This window comes from Syngnathus floridae, chromosome 11 (assembly GCF_059516105.1).
Source record: "Syngnathus floridae isolate MCC-2025c chromosome 11, RoL_Sflo_1.0, whole genome shotgun sequence".
Lineage (NCBI taxonomy): Eukaryota > Metazoa > Chordata > Actinopteri > Syngnathiformes > Syngnathidae > Syngnathus > Syngnathus floridae.
In genome coordinates, this window is record NC_142423.1 from 4535525 (window position 1) to 4556083 (window position 20559).

General features: G+C 41.5%; 1 protein-coding gene and 1 long non-coding RNA gene across 2 annotated transcripts; one reads left to right on the top strand and one right to left on the bottom strand.

The window, feature by feature from the left end:
- The first annotated feature begins 4 nt into the window (after window positions 1-4).
- On the top strand, window positions 5-6087 carry myorg (myogenesis regulating glycosidase). The gene is made up of 3 exons (XM_088389075.1): window positions 5-149; window positions 2325-2678; window positions 2957-6087. The coding sequence occupies exons 2-3, from the start codon at window positions 2416-2418 to the stop codon at window positions 4746-4748; spliced, it is 2055 nt and encodes a 684-aa protein (XP_088245201.1). The 5' UTR covers window positions 5-149; window positions 2325-2415; the 3' UTR covers window positions 4749-6087.
- Window positions 6088-17378: 11291 nt separating this feature from the next.
- On the bottom strand, window positions 17379-20323 carry LOC148390432 (uncharacterized). Its single transcript, XR_015861367.1, has 3 exons — window positions 20131-20323; window positions 18251-18400; window positions 17379-18174 (listed from the first exon to the last, which is right to left on the bottom strand). It is a non-coding gene; the product is annotated as an uncharacterized LOC148390432 (long non-coding RNA).
- Window positions 20324-20559: the final 236 nt, after the last annotated feature.

Consider the following 20559-nt stretch of genomic DNA (forward strand, 5'->3'; position numbering starts at 1 on the left):
ATACTGCAGACTACATCTCCCATGATTCAATGCGTGCAGACGAGGCGGATTCGCAACATGTCTTGAAACTTTTTTTTTCCTCTCTGCTGACTTCGAGTTGTGTGTGTGTGGCACAACAAGTCGATCCCGGTTTGTCTCTGCATGGTTCGGTAGGAAAAACTTTCAGTTCTGACTATTTAAAACATGTGAATATGCTGTGATTATCCGTGATTTCTTGCACGAGTCGGGGATTTCTTGCATGAGTTTTAATGATTTCTTCTCCGTTAAGTTTGGCATGTTGCCCTCAATTTCTCTCACTCAGAAAATGTTTGTGTGGGAAATCGCACGTGTTTTATACAAATTGTTCAATATCGGTGTGATGTTTTCATTTAAAAAAAAGTTTGAATTATCACGATGACGTAACCGTTATTGTGCAAATCCAGTTATTTCTGTCAAGCTTGCGTTGTGACTGCATCAGCATGTTTGTGTTTATTGTCACTGTCAAAATCGATGGGAACGCAGATGATGATCTTTCCCACACCACGCCACTTACAAAGAAGAGGACAAAAGTCCCTTGTCAATGTCAATGACTAACCGAGTGATTAACAATGGCGCAATGGCTTTGAAAAAACATTTTAGCAGCAACATAAATAATTCGAGTTTTGTCCATGCAAAATAAAAGCAAAAACGTGGTTATGCACGTTTGTTTCAGCGGCTTCAGAAATCAATGATTTTTTTTTTTTTTTTTGCTGGGTGGACAATGATGGAGATAATGACGAGAAAATAATATGGTGGATAATCGATGAAACCCTGAAGTCACAACTCAGCAATTGTGCAACAAGTCAAAGTGACAAAATAACACATGGACAAAATTGTTTGTATGGTTCTTTTACGGAAAGAATAGTTTTCTCAATAGTTACAGAAATAACTTGAAACTGATAAAAAAAAAAAATCCAACAAATAAAATTTAAATAGGGCTGTTTCAATTTGAATCTTATGCTGTTAGTTCAGATACCGATTATCCATTCAGAGAGCGATCACGTGGATTAGCTGCACATTTTGAAATTTTTAGAGTTGCTCACTAATGATTATTTTAATAATTGATTATTTTTAAATCAATTGAATTTTCTTTTGCTTTTTGTGCAGGTTCAGTACATATAAACTCTTTTATCAGATGTAGGTTGGAAATGTCATGTAAGCACTAATCGTAGTGCTTACATGACATTTATTGCATGTATCCCCCCCCCCCCCCCAGTTTGTCTATCTTTCTGCCTTGGTACCGTAGCCAGTTTTCAGCGCTAGTTAATTAATGATGGCTTTATCTTATCACTTGTGTTGCTTGGGGAAAATCCATACGAAGGGTGGTTGAACACGGAATCAGTCAATTCAATTGGTAATTACTAGTAAAGGGAATTAGAGAGCAGTGGATTACCTTTTATCTGATGTGCATTCTAATCCACAGTTAATACTCTCTGTATCAGTGTTAGAAAATATGCATGCAAAGTGCAGATTTGTCTCTGTGTTTCTTTTCGTCTGTCTTTTTCTTTTTCTTCCGTCTTTTAAATTGGCCAAAAGCAGTCAGTTTACTTCCAGCTTGGCTTTGTTTTGCTTGATGAAGCAGAAGGTTTGGCGTGCTTTCCTCTGCCTCCTTCGGCTGAAACGGCTCTTAAGGCCAAAAAAAACCCCTTTACTGCCTCTACTTCAGTTCAACTTGTATGATTAAAATTCAGCAGGGAAAGTCTAACTTTTCCTCTTTTGTGTAATTGGGAGTAGATTTGTTTAAATCGCCAACCTTCCTTTTAAGTTTACATCTTCTATGTGCTTTGGAATCACTTGATTGGTTGTAACAGGCTTTGTGCTGATAAATGTAGTACAGACACTATATGAAGTAACAGATTGCAAAAATAAATGTGCACCATTAATCTTTAAAGAACCATGTTGAATAACTAAACAGTTTAATTTCTGGAGAATAAAGAAATATGCATGCATTAACCCCAAGGTTGATTTAATAAGATGAATGTTTTTAATTTCCAATGTGAATCTGTTATGTTGAATGTCCCATGGGAAACAAATAGGGACTGAATTGAAAGCTGAATTTTTCGTATGAGAAAAACAATAGCACTCAAGCTGTGAATTTTCGCAAAACGTTGAAATTAAAATGATGCTAATCGGGTCAATTTTGTGGCAGCAGATGCATGTCAAAATAATGGACAGAAATAAAAGAGGCATAACTTAAAGCATTCACAAAACAAGGTGATGATGTGTAGAAAAGTAATACATTGTTATCCGAAATAACCTCTATCAAAATAATGTAGCCCTGACATCAAATCTCTCTCTTATGACAGATCGGAGAGCAACAAAAAGGATTCCCTTGAGAACAATTCCATGATCTATTGAGTGTCAAGCCAAAGATTTGTCCAGCAAACAGCACGAGTCATGTACCAGGTTGTACCCGGGGGAGCGGGCGGCACCATAACAGATGTTATCCCCAAGCAAAAACACAGCAAGGACACTAGACCCTTAGTCGGAGCAGGAGTTCTTGGCTTGATTCTAGTGATCGCAGCAGTGACTGCATGGTCGTATTACATCGCTTCACTCCGAAAAGCTGAGCTGCTCAAGACTCAATTGCTGGATCTGAATAAAGATGGTTACATTATCCGTAACCAGGCAGGAGCAATTGTTTTCAGAATGGATTTTAGGTGAGTAGCTTCTGATTACCTTTGAATGCATGCCACTGTTTTGATTAAAGTAAAATTTCTGTTGATGCATGAATATCAAAACTTCAGAAACGATTAATGAAAAAAACTATTTTTTTTTTTACATATGTGTACTTTTTATATCAACTGTGCCAAGACAGTTAATCTTGATAAACAATTGTCAGTTGGGATTGTGTCTTTGTCGAGAGGTAAACGCGTCATTGATAAACTCCAGAACAGGCTACCCTGTATAAACCTCAAATGTGTTTACATGTTGGCAGGTCAGGGACATTGGATTTAGACTCTTGCACCAAAGAAGGCGAGCTTCTTAGCTGTGGACGCACAACTGATAGAAGCCTCAACTTCTTCATTGAGACAGTGCGACCCAAGGACACGGTACAGTGCTACCGTGTGCGTTGGGAGGAGCTGGTTCCCGACATTTCGGTGGCACATGCAATGACGTACAAGTTTGCCCACTGGTATGGCGGTGCGGTGTCTGCTATTCAGCACTGGCCTATTTCCGTCTCCGGCCAACAGTCCCCCAAACCTTTTGTGACTAGTGACATCTACTCCAATCGCAACGAGTTTGGAGGGATCTTGGAAAGCTATTGGCTTTCGTCTAATGCTACAGCTATCAAAATTAATAATTCCGTACCTTTCCACTTGGGCTGGAACGACACGGAGAAGACCATGTATTTCCAAGCAAGGTACAACGATAGCCCCTTCAAGCCAAATCCGGGGGAGGCGCCATGTGCCGAACTTAGCTACAGAGTTTGCGTCGGCTTGGATGTCACGTCCATCCACAAGTACATGGTTCGACGATACTTCAACAAACCAAACAAAGTTCCTGCCCAAGCCATGTTTCAACACCCTGTCTGGTCCACATGGGCGCTTCATAAGACGGACATTAATCAAGAAAAACTTCTGACGTACGCGGCCAACATCCGGAAATATAACTTTAACTGCAGCCACCTGGAGCTAGACGATCGCTACACACGCCGCTACGGAGAGTTTGAGTTTGACCCAATGAAGTTCCCCAATACCTCGTTGATGTTTCAAAAACTCAAATCAGATGGATTTCTTGTGTCCCTCTGGATTCACCCTTTTGTGAACTACAACTCCGACAACTTCCACACTTGTGTGGAAAGGGGTCTGTTTGTACGGGAGCCCACAGGCCAGCTGCCAGCTTTGGTCCGCTGGTGGAACGGCATCGGTGGAATCGTGGACTTCACCAACCCAGAAGCTCGCGATTGGTTTGCCTCGCAGCTGCGTTCCCTTCGCTCCAGATACGGAGTGTCTTCTTTCAAGTTTGACGCCGGTGAGACCAACTACTTACCGTGGAAATTTAGCACCAGAACTCCCATTCGAGATCCAAGTTTTTTCACACGACGCTACACAGAAATGGCCATTCCCTATAACGACCGAGCCGAGCTACGTAGCGGCTACCAATCTCAGAACATCTCGTGCTTCTTCCGGCCCATTGATCGGGACTCTGTTTGGGGCTACGAATTGGGCCTCAAATCTCTCATCCCCACAGTGCTCACCATCAGCATTCTGGGTTATCAATTCATCCTACCTGACATGATAGGAGGAAATGCCTACCTCAACCGCACCGATGGAAATCGGGCATTACCCGACCGGGAACTTTATATCCGCTGGCTGGAGCTGTCAGCTTTCATGCCCTCCATGCAGTTTTCCATCCCACCTTGGGCGTACGACAACGAGGTTGTTGAAATTGCTCGTAAATACACGGCTCTCCATCAGAGTATCGTAGCCCCGCGGGTCTTGGAACTGGCTGGTGAGGTTCTGGACACTGGTGACCCAATTATACGACCCTTGTGGTGGATCGCCACAGGTGATGAGACCGCCTATAAAATAGACTCCCAGTTTCTTATTGGAGATGATCTCATGGTAGCTCCTGTTTTAGAGCCTGGAAAGCAAGAACGGGATATTTACCTCCCAGCTGGTCGCTGGAAAAGCTATAAAGGGGAGAGGTTTGATATTAAAGAGCCTCTGCACCTCACAGATTACCCAGTAGATCTGGATGAAATTGCTTACTTTCTTTGGGTGTAGAACGAGAGAGGGTATGCCAAGTTCAAGAGCTCGCTTAGAAAATCGCAATACATATTTGATCATCAAGACTGCTCAAACAGGTCTCAATTCAAATTCAAACACTCAGTGAGCCTAAAAATCTTACCCAAGAGCCATAAATCTTTAAAGGATGTTTCATTTTTTTCCCCTCTGGACTTTTGAGTGAAAGACATCATGAAAATGTTATGTATAGTCAATAGATGCCTTCAAAAGGAATTTACTGTGAATCAAAGCATATGAGGACTTAGAAGACAAGAGGAATGGTCCAAGTATGTGTTCGCATTAAATCAGATTACTGTAACTAATTTTCTTAATCGACTAGCAGATATGCAACTTAATCCCCACACAGGAGTTTGCATTGTCAGCAACAAAACAGTTGTTGGCTAAAAAGCATGTGATACACTTTCTCAGGTTACTTCTCGCCGAGGCTCAGTTTAAGGCGACTGAGAGTTTTTTTTAAAAAAAAAAAGAAAAATCTAAATCATGATGAGCTAATAGAGGAGGATTTCATTTCTCTGAGTGAATGTACTGTGGATCTTTAAATATAGTTTATTTTATTGTGTTTAATTATCTTACAAAAATATATCTCCCCTTACCAAGATTATGCTTAATTTGTTAAGAAACAATAGTAACACTTAGTTGTCTATCATGAGAAAATAAGCTTATTATTTGTGTATTAATTCATGAAAGCTGTGATATCTTAAAATTAAAATTTGTACTGTTTTTCAGGACTTGTGTTGCTCACATTTCATTGTGATATTTTACTTAGTGATGCAAAACAGACAGAACAGCCTTAAATGCCACAGAAATTTCTCCCAATTTTCTTGAGACATGCAAAGTCAAAAACTTCATCCTTTTAAAACTTATATCATGTTACAGAATTTATGAATATTTATTATGTTGAGTACTGCATGCAATGATGTTTTGTTGTGATCTATTTTGCTTCCATTGAAATGTTTCTAAATACAGTTGGACCAGGCTACCTCCACAAATGCATATTGCATTATTATTATTATTTGTTAACGCCATCTGCCTTCGACTCGTGCGTACTGTGGACTTTGCGTAAACATTAACCTCAGTGGGATCTGTGTGTACCTCTGACATAGTTGCATGCTAACAGCGCTACCTATATTTAGCAGTTCTCACTCAGTTACTATTTCTGTCATGGACACTGTTGCCTTATGACAAGAACTATCATGAAGTGAATGTTGCTTATTGCTTTTTGACCGTGTTGGCGTGTGTGAGGAATTTGGCTCACTGATAGTGAGACCATGCCATTGTTTTTTCTTTTGTTTGAATGCAATAAAACTTTTTAAGTGTAGTCTATCTTGTAAACTTTTATTATATATATATATTTTTTCTTTAAGTGCGATTGCATCAATGGATTTACTTCCATGGTTAGCAGTTTTAATAATAAGATAATACAATTATAGATTTGCATAAAAAAAAGATAAAAGAACCAAATTTCAAGTCAGTCAAAAGGCGATACAACAAATGAACCAATAAAAATTTGGAGCGTTTATAGGTCGGCAATGTATGAAAAATAATGTGCCTTTCAATATACTATTGAAAGATTTGCCCTTGAGGGACTTTTCAAAGTTTCTGATGCCTGACTCATCATGGGATGAAAATGGCGATACGATGAAACAATTTCACAGGTTCACAGGAGACTGTTCAGATCAATAAATCATCTGATGCTTCACTGTGTGAGGCCAGAGACTAAAAATGTACAGCTAGATAGTGAGATTAAAAAAATTACAGAAGCGGCACTTTTGTTTTCAAATGCTCAGACACGCATTGCATTTCTTTCTGTCACCTTCAGTCTTTTTATTTGTTTTCCAAATGTATTCCGCTTCACAACGTGGAGATATGCTTCAAAACTATTTTACTCGAGTTGCCGATGCCTCGTCTTTCTTCAAATTGATCTTGTCGTGAAGCCCAGTGTGGGGAAAATTCACAAGCCATCGATTAGCTGTCCTTGTCTAGCAGTGATCAATAATATTTGTCAGTTTGCTTTCTGCAATCATCTTGTTTGTATCTGAGGCTGCAGAGATAATTTATTCCTGAGCTATTGTAGGACAATTTAGTATGGAAAGAAAGAAAACACAATTTCAATGTTCAGTCCTCTCATCCATGTATTTGTGTGTAGATATAAAAAAGAAGTATGAAGTCGTATCCAAACTTTCTCAAATGGAGAAACGATTTTGTCGGTGCCATGTCATGCTGCAAATATCCAGGAGGGTGCAGTGTAGCTTCATTGATGACTTCTCACTGACATGTCTGGATGGTCCAGATGTTATGAGAAGACACACAAACACACACACATTGCACCACACACAAGTAATGCATGAGCAAACAAAACTGGCAGGGCCCTCCCCCCACTTTTTTCCCCCACCTGTGATCCCACCTGTGTGTCCATCTGCGAACGAGTGCAGCACTTGAGCCAGTGTCTCTGAAGTACCTTCAAATATCCTCTTTTGTTCACGTATCAGCAAATGGCAATGAATTGATGTTGACAAAAGATGAGCAATTTGAAATTGTTCTTGACACTGTAGCATCACAGGAGGACTTTTTTTTTTTTTAGTTTGAGTGAATGCCGATGTGACCCAAATGTTTTCATGGGGTCAAGACCAAAAAGTCAAGACACCAAGGAAACATTCCACGGTGGCATTTCGATTGACACCGTATTTTGCTAATTCTTGTTCCTTCACGGAGGTTACCTGAGGAGAAACCGAGGGAAGGGCCAGGGTGCACGGGTTGTTCATCCGGGTTTCGACGGAAAATTGGTGTCATCCATCAAACACCGCATTTAAGAGAAGCTAACGCAGGTCTGGTCAACAAAGGCTGAATAAAAATGCATCTAGCGCAGGGGGAACATGTGAGGTGCAGGCACCGGCGAGGGTCAATCAATCAGCCAGTCGACTCCTTTATTTAACAAGCGAGGACCACAAGACCCCAAAGGCCACACTCCATATTCCGGCTGGTTGAGCTTGCTGTCTTTTCCCGTAGAAGCAAAGAAAGAGGAGGGAGTTGAGAGAGAAAAGGGGATTGGGGTTGGGCTTGGTGATGGAGGTGCAGAAAGGTTTGGCCTGTGTCCCCTGGCATGACGGTGCGCTTCATCTTTTCAGTGCAAGGGCCTGGAACTGGTCCTTGATAGGATTTTCAGCCCCGTGGCCTGCGCTGTCCCAACATCCATCCGGGGGGGCCGCGCAGCAGAGAGCCAGCCAGCCAGCCACTCAGCGACACGGCCATAAAGAATAGCCCGTAGGCGGGCCAATGCCAGTGATCTGAGGCTCGCCGCTCTGTTCAGTGGACAGGCCAACACTCAGTGACACATTCCTGTCAGGGACACGGGCTGATCCCTAAGCTACTGTGTGCTCAGTGGAACAGACTGCATGCTCTGCGAGGCAGCTCCCATCCAACAATTGACCGCTTCAAAGCTTCAGAAATTGGAACAGAACTTCATGGCCTTCGCTATTCAGCAACCTCTCACTGGCGGCTTGGTTATTCTTTTCTTTGTGCACTGGAACATTTGAAATTGTATTCCACTTGTGTTCAAAATGAACAGCTGGATCAAGTAGACAGGGTGGTACAGTCACGCAGCAGGAAGGTTTTGGGTTCGAATATCAACACTGGCATTTGGATTTACAATGTGGACTTTGCTTGTGTGGTTTCTCCTCAGGTGAAAGAAAAGTTTTCATTCGGGCCTGTGATGGATTGGTGGTATGGGTCTAAAAACAGATGCGAGATAATGAGACAGTAAATATGAAGACCACTGTATATGTTACAGTACCCCCCCAATATTCAGTTCGTTCCAACTATTCACTTAACTTCCTATGAAAAATTTCCATCGAGTTTATCAACATGTACCAGAAATGTTCTGCTCTTTTTACAGTACGTTTTGCATATTCATTCCATTCTTGCGGGGGAGTGCAATTTAAGCGGCACAGTATCCAGTCCAATAATATCAGAAATACATGATTGAAAATCAGGCCCAAATATGCAAAGACAATCATTACGCCATCTTATTGTTGCATCCAATTTGCGCACACCCCGGGAGATAGAGTAGCAAGTAATAGATGGCGGACTATAGAGAGCAATATTGCCAAGAAGATTCAGCCCGATAAATCCCGATATGACCGTGGAAAGTTCGGATTGAAATAAGGCTTTTGCTTTTCCTCAGAGGTGTGCCGCATTATTAGCATATTTTTTTTCCACCTCGCCGGCCGACTGTAAATTCAGTAAATGTCGCCCCGTGGTGGTAAGGTGGGCAGACGGCAGACCGTATAAATAAACAGAGTCTGTCTGAGGGCAGCGCAGTGGCCCCCACCTGCCCAACATCAATCAGTATTACAGCAGCCAGTGGCAGACCAATCGCCCTTTTATAGGCTTGTGAAATGATCAAACATCTGCTCATAACCACCTTTCATGTTTCAAACATACACCATGGTTTGAAATCCCACATCATTTGTGATAAATAACAAAACCATAGTTAAGCTACAATTCTAAAGTGTGACTGCGTTGTTGTCGTTTGGTTTTTGCAGCCTTGAGGCGGGTCACATTCAATACAGGATCAAGAATGGACTTTTATGGGTCCCAAAGCGGTAGCGACTGGAGCACTATTTGACTTTCTTTTTTTTTTTTTTTTAAAAACATGCTTTCTATAAAAAGGAAGGACTCACTACATATATTGATTGATGCAAGAACGCGCAAGAAAATGGATGTTAGCTGCTCAGCCAAAGTGGAATTTGTGGGGCAGTTAAGAGAACAACCTCAAGTCGCTTGTAACTCTCGAGGTGATCGATCACTTTCAGAGCCAAATACAAGGAAGAGCTCTCATATGACTTCCCGTAGCTCTTGTCAAAGGTCATTTCTGAACGCTTCAACATAAGTCATTAAATAATTTTGAAGAATCAAAGCCATTTTGTTCGACAACAATTGTCACATTTGATGTTTGTCACGTTGATTTAATTAAAAAATAACAACCCTGTATTCGTGTTGTTTTAAATAGCACATTTTTAATGTTAAAGAAAATTCACTTAATCTGCCACTGCACTTAATGAGCAGCAATTGGTCTTTAGAGAGTGCATTTATTAATATTGAGAGTTGTTTCTACAGTTACAGAACAACTAATGACATCTAACCCAACTTCAAATAGGCTCAAGTTAAAAAATGAGCTGTCCAACCGTAAAACAGGCATGAAAACAGCTTAATTTGCATAATGTTTGCCAAGCTCTAGATTTATTCATTCATTCTGTCATTTTCCTCAGGACGGCTCAACAAAGTTAAAACAATCGTTTCTCCATCGTGTGCCTAAATGTCAGCCGTGTTGATGGAAGTTCAACAAACACGACAAAAGTTGAGGCGAGTAACTAGCTTGGCAGCTGTAGTCGACCAAAGTAGCAAGGGCCCCGTCCGTAGAGGAAGGAAATGAATCCAAGTGGTCCAAGGTTAATGGTGGCTTAGAACAAAATGGATTCAGTGCCAGGGCTTTGCTGACAGGTGATTTGACAAGAGTGAAGGCGGTCCATCAATCTCACGTTGGCCTCTCTGACCCTTCCCCGCCCTGCCATAGCAGCTAGGGGGCGCTGAGTGTCACAGTGCCCTGACCCGGACAGATCTCTAGACAGCCCACCTGCTGTCAGCCCTAAAGCTCCCCCTACGGCCAAAGGAGACACCATCACTTCATGCTCGACTGGCATAATGAAACTGTGATTGGAAGATAGTCAACTGTGACAGGCGGCACTCGCCCCGAGTTCGTCCGGCCAAAATCGCACACCGGCTTCAGGTGCTCTTTTTTTTTTTTTTTTTTTTTTTTTACTGCCTTATTTTCCTTTGAAATGGTCTGACAATTTAATGGTGCAAAAAAGGATGATCTGCCAACTGAGCTCAAAAATGCCTTCGCTCTGCACACGGTCTACCAGAAGGAATCCTATAACTCACTCAAAGTGAGAACAAATACTGGCAAAATGTGCATTACGAGTGACATTATGTGCACGTGACTCTTCCTATGTGCGCTTGCCCCCCCACCCCCTCACCCTATTCAGTGTAGTAGCCCCCGCTTCATGTTTAAACCTGACGTAAATTCCCTGTCACAAATCCCCGGGGCAACCGGGCCCTGCAGGCGCAAAAGCAAATATTTCTGTTCCTGATCATGGCCATTCCCTTTTAACATCGTCACCCCTTTTCGCCCTCCTCTGAACCTACCCTAGCACCACCAGCCAGTCATTTGTCACAAAGTAATTATAGAATTATTGATTGGCAAGCAATTAACACCTTTCTTCTCTTCTTCCACCATCATCGCCACCCTGCTCCACCCCATTCTTTAATTTGAACTTGGAGAGAGAAAGCAAAAGGCGGGTTTAGATGTGGGAGTAACACGTTTAATCCTGCTGGCATTTCCTAGTTCTCTTCAAATTAATCGGGCGACAGAGACAAAATGGCTTTTCTTTTTCTGCCTCTGTTTTTCACTCTCCTTGTCTTGCCTGCTGATCGTTTCTTGACAGATGACGAACGGCTTACACTATAGTCATTGAAAATGGCCTGAAATCTACCTACACCCAAAAATCCTTGCGAATGTCTCACTCGCTTTCATTTTTGCCCACCTGCGATGAATAGCAATCATGGAACATCACCTTAGGAACATATGGACGGGCTGGACAGCCATGCTGATTGCCCTTCTGCTATCTTGATAACACATTGCTGTCCCCGAGCATCACTTCTGATGCTCATAAGCGCTCATCTGCGCCTCTTGTCACATCCCCCAGAGAGATATTAGTCGGCTACTTCATTATTTTTACATTTAAATTTGTACATAGTGTTTCTCTCTGATCCGAGAATGTGCATATGTATTCTTAAACTGTCACATCCTAAAATTGGGTCACGGCTTCGCTTTTAGTGTGTTCCCACAAAGTAAAAGTACCAATAAATATTAATGAGTCAGTATCCCAGGATGAGAGACTAAATTTCTAATTTGGGCCTGGCACTAAAAAAAGAACCCTGGTGTTATACGGATTTAATTTTGTTCCGCTTTCTCTAGTCAGGGGCACTTTAAATTACAATTCTTGTCACTGGCCCAGCAGATGAGATGAAGCCAGTGATGCCACCTAGCACATCCGTTTACCCAAAATGACTCGTATTGATCATGCAAATGATACCAGTAGCGCCATGATTATGACACAAACGAAGGCTATTTTTTGAAGTTAATGTTTCTCCATTTAAACTTGTATACAGAGTTTAATGAAAACGTTGTCAACATGGCCTTCATTGCAAATGAAAGACCACTTACAAATGGAGCACATTCAATTTCACCGCTTCCACTCTCGAAATGATAAAACGCTTGTGTGAGCGGACTTTTAGTTTGCTGAAATTGAGGAACAATTTCAGGTCATTGAGGGCCCTTTTTCTTTCCATGCTGAAATGTTGATCAATAAGTCCTTTTGGAGTTCTATTCAAACAAACATACAGCAATACTCCTGCGGTATTGAGTTGTTTTTCTTGCCCGGCAGGCTTTTTTAAAATGTTCTCAAGAAGGGCAAACCCAGGAGACAGACTTTGCTTGGGCTTTTCCAAACGGTGACTCTCTTACCATCCCATCAAAGCCTGCTTCCACTTTTGTGATTCATTTTGTGAAGTTAACATCTGAGATAGTAGGAGAACTCACAGGATAATAATAATAATTCAAGTCCGTTCCATTTTTGATCTTGTAATGTTTCATGTAAGATCAGTCGGGGGCTCTGCAGCAACCATTCAAACGATACGTATTTCGGATTAAAGACTGTGGAACGTATGACTCGCTTTAAAGCGAACTACTCAGTGCAATGGAAAAGTTACTTTATCTGGAGTTGTCCAACAATAGTTGTGTGACGGTCAATACAGGCCGCTTTCATGTATCGGCGTACTCAGCGTTTGCTTGACGTAGCACTTTGGCGAGGCTGGCAAAATGTGAGCCTAGCAAACAATATATCGCCGCAGCAAGTGTCAGCCACTCGTCCCTGACTTTGATGAGCCATCGCTGCTGCATTAATGTCTTTTATCACACTGCCCGTTTCAGTAGCTCCTTGAAAAAGTGGAATGGTGTCGGTGGAGCTATCTTTCTCTCACCGACTAAGCTATTATCATTTTTCAGCTGATACTATCCGCTCATCAAATCCGCAGTTTTGTCTCGAAACAGCACGTGCTTACTCCTCAGTTGTGGAATAGACTCTACTTGTTCAATGACTCACAACAGGATTCTGATTACACAGACTCTTTAGATTCGATATATTTTAAATTTTTCAGCTGATACTATCCGCTCATCAAATCCGCAGTTTTGTCTTTAAACAGCACGTGCTTACTCCTCAATTGTGGAATAGACTCGACTCGTTCAATGACTCACAACAGGATTCTGATTACACAGACTCTTTAGATTCGATATATTTGAAGTGATGGTAGCTAACAACGACACAATCTATTTTCCATTCTGCTGGGGTTTATGAGGAATTAATCTCAGCTCAAGCATTTATAGCCCTAATTTGTACAAGATGTGATTTTGATGAAGATGGTTACAAAAGAGTTGCTCGGTCACATACAGTACAAGTTATCGGTGGGCCAGCCGGGGAAGAAAAAGCTCAATCTGAAAAGAGTTGTGGATTCAATTGGATCTGTGGGAGCTTCCTACTATAAATCAATGTGCCATCCCAGTCACTACCCCGAGTGAATGATGCATCTAATACCAAGTGCAGATGCTACTTCTGAACTGAATCACATTTGTTTTTGAGGAATCTAATAATCACAATGTTGTAACATGCGTGATGTATTGCACTTACATGGCAAATGTTATCTGTGTCTTGTAGACTGTGACAAGGTGGTCAGATTTACATGATATAAAGCATTTTTTGGAACTTTAAATCATTCTGAATTTCAAACTTCGCTAAAGTTTTAATTTGGGCAATTCAACAAAATATTTTAAGATTTGCTAGCATTTGCCAGTCATTGTGACTACTGTAGCCACACTGGCTACTTTACATGTAGTTAGAAAAAAAATCACTTGATCATATCTGCTCTTTACGTGACAGTGACAAATCTGTAAATTTAGAAGCAATTAGCTGCAATGTGATGTTTAAACCTCAGTGACGCTGATCACTCTGCCGCCTCTATAGGCTGCTGCGTTGGCTTTGTACAGTATAATTCCAAGCGCTTTACATAATTGACAAATGGGGAATACTAGATTACATTGACCAGACAGGTAGGTCAGAATATCATTTATCCTCTTTATATCATCATAATGACTTCATGAATTAGTGTCTTGAGAAACTGCTAAACGAGATTGTGAAGGGGCCGTTGGAGACTCAGCTTGGCCGGTCTTCTCGAGCGGGTGTGACAAAATACAGAATAGAGTCTTGGGATTTCTGGGTGGGGGTAGGGGGGGGGGGGGGGGGTTCCTGGCACAACATGGCGGAACACGATGCTGCTCTTGTTCCCAGCTGAGGCAGGACCTGTGAGCAATATCATGAGCCCCCTTGCCCACCCCAACACTTGCCTTCCAAGCTCTCATTTTCCACATGATTAGCTTGCCACCTGTCCTCCGACTGGCCCTTGGCCTCCAGGTCATTCGCGTCACGGTAGCGTTTAGCCCTGGCAACGTTTTTTGCTGAGATGCGCTTAATCATTTTAGGAATATTTTTTCATGGTGTTGAAAAAATGTTTTTAATACTGAGATCATAATACGCTCTGATGATACTGGACTATTTACTTAGACCAGTGATTGCCTGCCTTGAGAGGTTATGTGCATATCATCTACAGTATGTCGACAATGTAACTATCAAATACTTTTCCGCTAGCTAGTAAAGTGGACATCAAAAACCTGTGTATCTACTTTTTGGGGAATTTTTGCTTGTATGGTGCAAAACATGACTCTTGGATGAATAAAAGTTTGGAAATACTGACTTTGACAGTGATGGCAGTGCAGTTCTTGTATAAAACAGCGGAAGGCACTGTTTACTACTGAATGGCTCCACGGCTTTGCTGACTCCTGCTCTGCTATCAAATGGAGTGGATTCTATGACAATCTTAACGCATTAAAAATTCATACGCTGTGGACTGTAGAGCAACAGCTGGAAATACATTAACATGACAAGATTAGATACACCAAGACACTGACAGTCTTCGTTTTGTATTTTTTTCCCTGACATAAGATTCACAAGGCGTATGTGTTTGCATAATGGAAAAATTGTATCTAGATGTGTCCAGATTGTGAACTGAGAATGTACCTTGTTCCAAACTGGCTTTTTTGTATTCTTCTTCTGTGAATACATTTTCCACCTGTTTGAACTTGTTGCGTGATGCACAATGGCACGGTGTGACACGCCACGTTATCCTTTGGTAGCAACACGTGCCGGTGATACATTTGCGCTCCGTCAGAGCAAAGGATTGGCTCTGACCCATGTTGGCCGCACTTGTGATGTTAGTGGCTTTGGACAGCAGGGAAAAGCAGAGGGTTACTAAAGAGAGATGGAGGTCACAGTGTTAAAAGACAAAAAAAAAAAAATCTTCCACTTAAAATGATGACAGTCCTCAATGTTCATTTTCACACTGGCATGAGTTGACATTAAGACCCAATGAAATTTCATTACAACGGTTTGCCTTACCCCAGTGCTCTTTATGAATATGTGATGAAGATACTTCTGATTTACCTTTTGAAAAAAGGTTTCCAAGCTCGTGTTGGAGCAAACTGTGTGACAAATGTTGTGTTAGCTCAACTAATGAGCCAGTGGATGCCCAGTAAAATCTTGCATTGTGAGCATATGCGTGCATGTTGTTGTCACTGGACATTAGTTTGCCAATGTGGTCATTACCAACCCAGATGCTTTTTGGTTTTTAAGGTCATGTTGCCAGGTCCGAATCATTCTGTGGTTTACCAGAGTTTCGACATCAGCCCGCTCAATACAAATTCAGGCATAATTGAGCACAGATTGGAGTTTTGTCTCAAAGGGAGCGTGAGGGGGGGAGGGAAGGGGAGTGCGTCAGACTGAGTAAAGTTTTTCAGGTCTTTGTCCCTCCTCAATTTGCATGCCTAATGAAGCTGAGCAGGAGTTAATAGTGGGTGTAATGACTTCTGACTGGCGAGGTTGCGTGCTGCGGGGACAGGATAGGCCCTTCGAATGGTTAACTGTGGGGCAATGTGGGCAAAGGACACGTCGGGAGGCGGTCGGAAGGGGAAACTAAGCTCGCCTCTAACACCTAGGAGAACCAACTGGTCCATAACAGTATGTAGTTAAAAAACTATATTTTCTTCCACTGAACTGGAAAAGATTCTTAATGTTTGTTAAATTGCTAAGCCGAGTCAAATATTCTAGCGTCACTCATCCAAATAGGCTGCCGAATACGCCACATTAACTACACTGATGATTGGCCCCCATTATATTGTAAGAAATTATTTTTAGCATTTTGAACACTTTCTGCAAATAAATGCCCGAAATAAGGAGTAAGATGTTTGACATTTGGGAGTTGCTTTGCATCTAACTGTTTCATGCTCTTTTTACTCATAAATGACCTAATCAGAGAAACTAATCATTTTGCAGTGGTTTATTTTTTTCCCAGTGCTGTAGACTAGATTTCATACGGAATAGAGAACTCGTAAGAACTTTCAAGTTTGACAGTCCAGACAGCAAATATTTCCACACACAGCTGTCTATCGCCTTCTCTCTCATCCTGGAGCTGATGCGTTTTCGAGCATTTCTGGCGCCTCTCAGAGAGAATTCAAGTTGGCGCCAACAGCCACACTCGCCACACTGTGCCGACATTTGCTACTGCTGACCGAAGGACACACACACACACACACACACACACACACACACACACACACACACACACACACACACACACACTCACGCACAGTCCTCATGGCTACAGATGTAGCCTCGACCAGCTCATCTCCACCAGGTGTTGCTTTATAGCCGTGTCACTTTGAGCCTGACTCCATCTGCCACACTCAGTAGGCAAAAAGAAGCCTTTCTACCCTCTGAGCGTGAAGAAAAATACAGTGGATGAAGTCCTTGTCATAGTTGTGCTGTGTTGGTCATACAGAAAAACAATAAAAAGTAGCATTCACTAATTAGAGCATTACAATTCAACCCATATTTACTAATAAAATCGTATGTTTCCCTGCACCCCCAAAATTGGGGCGTGAATCGCAGCCTTCCCCTTCTAATAGCGTTGTTCGTCATCCCACCAACAGGTAATATGATAGTCGAGCAAACAGGCAGCGCAATTAGATTGGTGTTGAACAGTGGGGCGTGTTTTTCTTCACCGCATGCTTGGATATTTAATCACAGTTCTATTTTGGATGTAAAACACCAGACTCCGCAGTCTGTTTCGGTACAAAAGGTCGAGCTCCTCAAGGTTAGCAGGATGATAAAGACTAATAACTATCTAATCCATATTTAATTGTATGCAACATAGGGAGGATTGCTTTAATAACATTTCCATTGTTTATTTTTTAAAAAGCCTTTCAGAAGTTGACTTGCTGATGCGAAGGTTCGTCACTGTTCCGTGTTTTCTTCATTTGTGGCTAACGTCTCTTGTCATGGTTGGCTAGAGTCGTAAAGTATGGCTTAGTAACCCTTTCCATACTGATGAATCAATCCATTACTTTATTTCTTTGTTGTTGAATTCCATTAGATCATGGCATTTTTGCAGCTATTTGAGTTCATTTTGTCCATTTTGTCAATCACGATCTATAACTTCATGTGTGGAGATAACAAAAATGAAGTCCTCTCTCTCCTCTTGAGAACAGAAAGTGTGGAAATTTCCATTAGTTGAATAAGGCTGTAAGGCAGGGGTGTCAAACTCATTTTTTTCACGGACCGCAGTGTAGTCATAGCTTCTTTCGTAGGGCCATTATGACTGTCAACCCAAATAAATGTATGAGCACCTCATATTATATACAGTAAAAGCTACAAAACAAACGGACAAATAACTCGTTTTCAAATCAGACGAGTAAAAACTGGTCAAATATTAAAAAAAAAAAAAAGATATTATTAAAAGTGAAGACAATTTGCAATTCTAGTAATGACACACAAATTTGATGCACAATTTGTCTTTGCGGGCCACATAAAATGATATGGCGGGCCGTATCTGGCCCCCGGGCCTTGAGTTTGACACCTGTGCTGTAAGAGATATTTATCAAAGTAAAATAAATAAATACTAGAAGTTGATGATATAAGGTCCCCTCACGTTTGATATTACGCTTGGGCTTTTTAGTTCCTTTTAGAATTCTTTCTTTTCGCCGAACATGGAACCTTTCTTCCTCCTGCGGCATGCGTCTTGGTGCCTGCATATTATTGCTCCAACCATACACCACCTTCCATCGTCACTCGTAGATGAATAGTGTGCTGTCACTCGCCAGGCTCTTCAGAGGGCCGGCGCTCTGTATGAGGAAAGTGCCAGTCATTAACAGGAGGGGGAGGAGGGAGGGAGGCAGGATGAAAAATGAGTTCATTTACCGTCGAGTCCTGTGAGCTGCATAACGTCAGCAACAAGCAAGCCCCATCACCTTATCCTCCCATCTTCTCTCATCACTTGACTCTGTTGTGGTGTGTATTGGGGGCGGGGGGATGAGCAGACTCAAGTTTTTCTGCAGATTTGTAGAACCGCTTAAAGAAAAAAAAAAGTAGAGCTTTTGAGGAAAAGCATACACAAGATTAGTGCAGGTAAGTCTGAGAGGGCGGGGGCGGCACAATGGAAGAGCGAGCAGGTGGGAGATTAGACATCAAGTCATCATTCACACTGAAAGTGACTTTTGGATGAAGATTTTAAGTTCTGCTCATAGCTATAGCTTTGTATGTTGTGTATTAAATTCTAAATGTCAGGTCAAAAAGCCATCGTCCGCACAATAAAATGTTCTTGCCAACTTTCATTCAAGACGAGGTCGAAATTTAGTCTTAGACTTTTGACAAAACAAAACTCAAAATAAAAGAATTGATGATTTTCTAACATTTAATTAGCTTGTTTGATATCAATGACCTGAGACTGGTTGTCATACCAATAATTATTGTCATTATGATTTCACAGATCAAACACCTTTAAAAAAATATATATACCGTATTTTCCGGACTATAAGTCGCTCCGGAGTATAAGTCGCACCAGCCATAAAATGCCCCAAAAAGTGAAAAAAAACATATATAAGTCGTTCCGGAGTATAAGTCGCATTTTGGGGGCAATTTATTCGACAAAATCCCACACCAAAAACAGTCATGAACGAGCAACAACAGGCTAAACGATAGCAACAACAGGCTAAACGATAGGTATGCTAACGTGACAAACACAAACAAAGAGCTGAGAACGGGCCTGACGTAACATATAGAGTGATTAAGGACAACTATTACATGAATAACATGTTTATAAAACCATCAGTGTCACTCCAATTCATTAAATAGCAACAACAGGCTAAACGATAGGTATGCTAACATGACAAACTCAAACAAAGAGCTGAGAACGGGCCTGACGTAACATATAGAGTGATTAAGGACAACTATTACATGAATAACATGTTTATAAAACCATCGGTGTCACTCCAATTCATTAAATAGCAACAACAGGCTAAACGGTAGGTATGCTAACGTGACAAACTCAAACAAAGAGCTGAGAACGGGCCTGACGTAACATATAGAGTGATTAAGGACAACTATTACATGAATAACATGTTTATAAAACCATCTGTGTCACTCCAATTCATTAAATAGCAACAACAGGCTAAACGATAGGTATGCTAACGTGACAAACACAAACAAAGAGCTGAGAACGGGTCTGACGTAACCTATAGAGTGATTAAGGACAACTATTACATGAATAACATGTTTAGAAAACCATCGGTGTCACTCCAATTCATTAAATCCATCGATCGTTCTTTGTCAACAATGGGTGCGCACAGCTGAGGGCGCTTGCACTTCAAAATATTCCACAGGCTCATATAACGATAGATAAACTATATTTCAAATAACTATAATACAAGCCAATAATATTATCAAACCATCCATGCATTTTAATTCCATTAAATCCATCGATCAAATTCCTCGTCCTTTGTCAACATCGCCGCGCGTGCGCCCTGACGTCAGCCTCGTCTTTATTCCACAGATCTACTATATAACTATATTGTAGCGTTAACAAAGTACAAGAATAGACGTGGGTTTGGTAAACGGCTCTTTATTAAACAAAACAAACTTCCAAGCGTGTGGCGGCGTGGACTTCCTGACAGACCGGGCGTGCGTAATGGCCATGTCCGAGCCCCGCGCACCGTTCGCGGACAACCACTCGGCCGAGCGCCGGCCCCCGACTCAGTAGAGTAGGACCGGGCGTGCGTAAAAGCCATAATAGTTTTTCAAACCTTCTATGTCACTCCAAATCCTTAATTCCTTCAAACTCTTTGTCCTCCGTGTCACTTAGAAATGATCACCGCTAATGATGCCGGTAGTCCTTATGTGGGCACGTTTGTATGTAAACAACCGCCGCGCCGCGCTACTGACGTCACTTGAAATAGTAATCCATTGGTACATCACGGTTCTCCAAACTTTCTTTCTGCTTCTCGATTACTGTTTTCAGCTGCATATTTTACAACTTGAAGTTTGTAACCTGCAAAATATGAGTTTCTTTTTGGTGCCATTTTTCTTAAGCCCACCCAGTTGATGAGTCACGGCCAACGGTGAAATTTAGAGCGCCCTCATCCAGTTTCGTCTGAAAATATAATTTTTTTGGGTTGTTTTATCAAAGTCAAAGTCTGCTTTATCGTTGATTTTTTTTTTATATACTAAGACAC

What these genes read in the sequence shown, in the direction of transcription:
- myorg (XM_088389075.1), top strand. Translation starts at nt 2,416, where the DNA reads ATGTACCAGGTTGTACCCGGGGGAGCGGGCGGCACCATAACAGATGTT. An exon ending in GTTTTCAGAATGGATTTTAG is followed by an intron (nt 2,679 to 2,956) that starts GTGAGTAGCTTC and finishes ACATGTTGGCAG; the next exon opens with GTCAGGGACATTGGATTTAG.